At 34.9% G+C, this 5,000-nt stretch overlaps 1 protein-coding gene across 2 annotated transcripts in view; it reads left to right on the forward strand.

The window, feature by feature from the left end:
- Nucleotides 1-5,000, forward strand: part of LOC137622322 (E3 ubiquitin-protein ligase ZNRF1) — a 106,132-nt gene that overhangs the window by 69,049 nt on the left and 32,083 nt on the right. Inside the window, exon 1 of one of the 2 annotated variants that reach the window (XM_068352896.1) lies at nucleotides 1-739. This exon is cut by the window's left edge and continues 572 nt beyond it. The exons of the other annotated variant lie outside the window; for it this stretch is intronic. Within the exon in view, the coding sequence (XP_068208997.1) occupies nucleotides 73-739 (667 nt within the window). The 5' untranslated portion in view covers nucleotides 1-72. The remainder of the gene's footprint in view (nucleotides 740-5,000) is intronic. 2 annotated transcript variants of the gene reach the window in all.

Genomic DNA, 5,000 nt, shown 5'->3' on the forward strand with positions numbered 1-5,000 from the left:
CATGCGACGTCGTCTTGGACCAACGATTGGGGTTCCACCTCTGGCGGGAAGGTGGCGGAGGGGGGGACGGTGATGGCATCCTGCTGGCGGGGCATGGGCGTCCTGCTGGGGACCTGCTTGCCTTCTCATCCCACCACTGACCCCAACCACACTTCTGCTGCTACTTCTAACATTGTTACGCACAATGCCTCCTCCGCCTCCTCTTCCTCCCCGCGTTTGGCCGGGGGAGGGGGAGTTGGAGGAGGGCCCCATTCAGCTGGGGTGCTCCAACCGACTTCATCTCCTCCTCCTCCTCCTCCGTCCGCAGCATCCGCTTCTACCCGAACCGCCACTGCCCACAGTGGGTCACCCAGCCGCAGCAGTAGCCGTCACCACCATCACCATCATCACCATCACCATCATCACAGCCAACAACAGCAGCAACAGCATCCCCAGGGCAATGTGACGGAGGGCCCCGGGGCTCGGTACCTGCTGGTGCGTCCTGCCACGGCGACTCCGCCTTCCCCGCGTCGTAGGCATCATTCTCGGACGCCGCAGCAGCAGCATCAACAGACAACAGGCATCTCTGGCCAGACAACGACCAACACCACCACGACGTCGAGTGGACGTAGAGGCTCAGAAGGTCGGAATGGGCGCGGTGCGGCAGATGTGGAAGGCACGCCGCCCCTGCTCTTGCTGTCACAGGCCCTCCACCTGCCTCCACCGCCACCTCATCTCGCCTCTCTCATCTACACTTACGGTATACTCTCCGCTCCTCACTGTATCTTCCACAAGTATTAAATCACCATATTTTATCAATCATTCCCTTCCTTTTTGTATTTAGCCTTGACTACTTTCTAAAGTGTTATTTACGTTCCTTTGACTATTTCCTTAACCACCTCGGTTTTCTTAGCACCACCAAGCCTGAACACTTTCCACTTAAGATTGAATCTAGCACAAGTCTTGCGTGTGGTCTCACTTTTTTTCTTATTGATTGCCCATACCTATTTCTGCTTTTGTCTGATTTTTCATTTCCTTTGTTTACATTTTCCTGTTCTTAATCCTCATTTTGCTTCCTTTTCCCACGGTCAACAACACCTTCTCTTTCATTATTCTATCGTCACCATTCTCTTGCTAAATATATTTTTCCTGTGTCAAGTTCTCTCTTACGACATGTTTCCTTCCCTTGTCACCTTTCCTTCGTTTGAGCTTCATAGAATTAACCATTTCCTTTTAATGATATAATATAACATTGATGAGTTTTCCTACTAATGATATAACAGTCTATGTCAACATTTTCCTGAATCCTTATTTTTTTTGTGCTGATCTCATTGTCATTTAATTTTCCTTTCTCTAATGGTAACATGGTTTCTCCTTGTCAGGATTGACTAGCGTCACCTTTCCTTTATCAACATTTCTTTCCTTGTCTCCATCCATTTATCATTGCTTTCTTACTCATTTGCAACAAATCTCTAAATTTAGTTTACTGTTACTATTCAAAACGTCCCTGCCTGGTGATCTACCGAACTGGGGCTTGAATCTCACTCAAGCTCGATAGTGTCTTTGTAGAGTCTTCAACCTCACCATCCAAGCTTGGGTGGAGAGGTGTCTTGGGTGCTGATCATATGGTATATATGGTCAGTCTCTGGGGCATAGTCACTCTCCTTTGCCTCTGCCATTCATGACTGACATTTTAACCATTTCTTCCTTTTACTATTCTTCCCTTCTATTGAAATCTTCCTATTTCCTAAACTTCCTCGTTTATTCCTGATTTTACCTAATTCCTTGTTTTGCCTAATTCCTCGTTTATTCCTGATTTTGTCTAATGCCTCGTTTATTCCTGATTTTGTCTAATTCCTCGTTTATTTCTGATTATGCCTAATTCCTCGTTTATCCATGAAATTGTCCAATTCCTAGTTTGTTCCTGATTTTGTCTTAATTCCTCGTCTGTTTCTGATTTTGTCTTAATGCCTCGTTTATTCCTGATTTCGTTGATTTCCTCTTTTATTCCTGATTTTGTCTCAATTCCTCGTTTATTCCTGATTTCTTCTAATTCCTCGTTTATTCCTGATTTTGTCTAATTCCTCGTTTATTCCTGATTTTGTCTAATTCCTTGTTTATTCCTGATTTCGTCTAATTCCTTTTTTATTCCTGATTTCGTCTAATTCCTCGTTTATTCCTGATTTCGTCTAATTCCTCGTTTATTCCTGATTTTTTCTAATTCCTCGTTTATTCCTGATTTCGTCTAATTCCTCGTTTATTCTTGATTTTGTTTAATTCCTTGTTTATTTCTTATTTTGCCTAATTCCTCGTTTATCCATAAAATAGTCCAATTCCTAGTTTGTTCCTGATTTTGTCTTAATTCCTCGTCTATTTCTGATTTTGTCTTAATGCCTCGTTTATTCCTGATTTCGTTGAATTCCTCTTTTATTCCTGATTTCGTTGAATTCCTCTTTTATTCCTGATTTTGTCTTAATTCCTCTTTTATTCCCGATTTTGTCTTAATTCCTCGTTTATTCCTGATTTCGTCTAATTCCTCGTTTATTTCTGCTTTCGCCTAATTCCTCGTTTATTCCTGATTTGTCTTAATTCCCGTTTATTCCTGATTTCGTCTAATTCCTATTTTATTCCTGATTTCATCTAATTCCTCATTTATTCTTGATTTTGTCTAATTCCTCATTCCTGATATTGTCAAAGTCCTTGTTTATTCCTGATTTTTTCCAGTTCCTCTTTTATTCCTTATTTTGTCTAATTCTTTGTTTTTATTGCTGATTTCGTCTAATTCCTCGTTTATTCTTGATTTTGCATAATTCCTCGTTTATTCTTGATTTTGCATAATTCCTCGTTTATTCTTGATTTTGCATAATTCCTCGTTTATTCTCGATTTTGCATAATTCCTCGTTTATTCTTGATTTTGTATAATTCCTCGTTTATTCCTGATTTCGTCTTATTCCTCGTTTTGCCAGATTTCGTATAATTCCTCTTTTATTCCTGATTTTGTCTTAATTCCTTGTTTATTCCAGATTTTGTCTAAATCTTCATTTATCTCAGATTTCGTCTAATTCCTCGGATATTCCTGATTTTGTCTTAATTCCTCGTTTAGCCCCGATTTTGTCTAATTTCTCGTTTATTCCTGATTTGTCTAATTTCTCGTTTATTCCTGATTTGTCTAATTTCTCGTTTATTCCTGATTTTGTCTTAATTCCTCCTTTATTCCTGATTTTGTCTAATTTCTTGTTTAATCCTGATTCGTCTAATTCCTCTTTTATTTGTGGTTTCTTTCTTAATTCCTCGTTTATCCATGAAATAGTCAAATTCTTCATTTATTCCTAATTTTGTCTAATTCCTCGTTTGTTCCTGATTTTGTCTAATTTCTCGTTTATTCTTGATTTCGTCTAATTTCTCATTTATTCCTGATTTCGTCTAATTTCTCATTTATTCCTGATTTCGTCTAATTTCTCGTTTATTCCTGATTTCGTCTAATTCCTCGTTTATTCCTAATTTCGTCCAATTCCTCGTTTATTCTTGATTTTGTCTTAATTCCTCGTTTATCCCCGGACACTTCCTCTCATCCTAGGAACTGAAGTGTTTTTTTCCTTATTACCCAAAAAAATATCCTTTTTTCTTATATACTTCACCGTAATTCCTAGTGTTCCCTATTCCTTCATTTATCGATTCCCCTTATTCCCTTATCGTTTCTCCTCCTGGCTTAATCTGATCCTTGAAAGGTGGAGTCACTCTCCCCCTCTCACAGCCAAAGGCCATTTCCCTTCAAGTAGGAACCACTCCAGGTTCCTTCTTATTCCAGGTGGGGTCCCCTGTGAGCTCAGCTCAATATTCATTCCAGTAGACTTGAGCCAGACGCCAGGGCTAGTCAGAGGCATGGCTCTTTCTCTCTCTTATTTTTCATTATTTTTCTCTACTTTATTTTTTAGAATTTTTTACTCATTTTTCTCCTTTCAATTTTTCCTTTTTTTCCCTCTCAGTTTTTCTAACTTCTTTATTTTTTCCAATTTATTTTTATCCTTTTTTACGTCTCCTTAATATTTTCTAATTTTTTTTTCTACCCAAATTTTTCAAAATTTTTCCTCCTTTGTTTTCTAACTTTTCTCCTATAGTTTTCCTCATTTTTTAATTTTTTTTTTATTTTTTTCTACTGTATTTTTAATAATCATACCATTTTCTTCTATTTTTTTTATTTATTCTAAATTTTTCTTTTCATTTTCTTAACCTTTTTCCTTTATGTTTATTAATTTATTTTTCTCCTTTTTTCTTTTTTTTTACCTTTCTCTCCCTAATATTTTCTACTTTAATTTTTGTACTTAAACTTTTGTAATTTGTTCTCCCTTATTTTTTCTAACTTCTATAGTTTTTTTTTAAATATTCTGATTCCTTTCTACTGTATTTATATAATATGTCTATTTTATTTTTTTTTTCATAATTTTTCTAAATTGCTTTTTCTTCCCTTTATTTACCTTATCTCGACCTCGATATTCGTGGTAAACTAAAGTCAATCACTTAACTGAGAAAAGTAATAAGTTTATTTATATATATATATATATATATATATATATATATATATATATATATATATATGTATGTATGTATATATATATATATATATATATATATACATTTATATATATATATATATATATATATATATATATATATATATATATATATATATATATATATCTATATATATATATATATATATATATATATATATATATATATATATATATATATATATATATATATATATATATATATATATATATATATATATATATATATATATATATATATATATATATATATATATATATATATATATATATATATATATATATATATATATATGTATGTATTAATTTTTTGTTTTTTTATTATTTTATTTATTTATTTTTCTCTATTTATTTACGTTATTGAGAATCCCGTCTGCTTCACTTCAACTGCCTCCTGCCAGTGACGCCACGTTTAATATCGAATCAATCAATCAATCTCTCTCTCTCTCT

This window comes from Palaemon carinicauda, chromosome 29 (genome assembly GCF_036898095.1).
Source record: "Palaemon carinicauda isolate YSFRI2023 chromosome 29, ASM3689809v2, whole genome shotgun sequence".
Classification (NCBI taxonomy): Eukaryota; Metazoa; Arthropoda; class Malacostraca; order Decapoda; family Palaemonidae; genus Palaemon; species Palaemon carinicauda.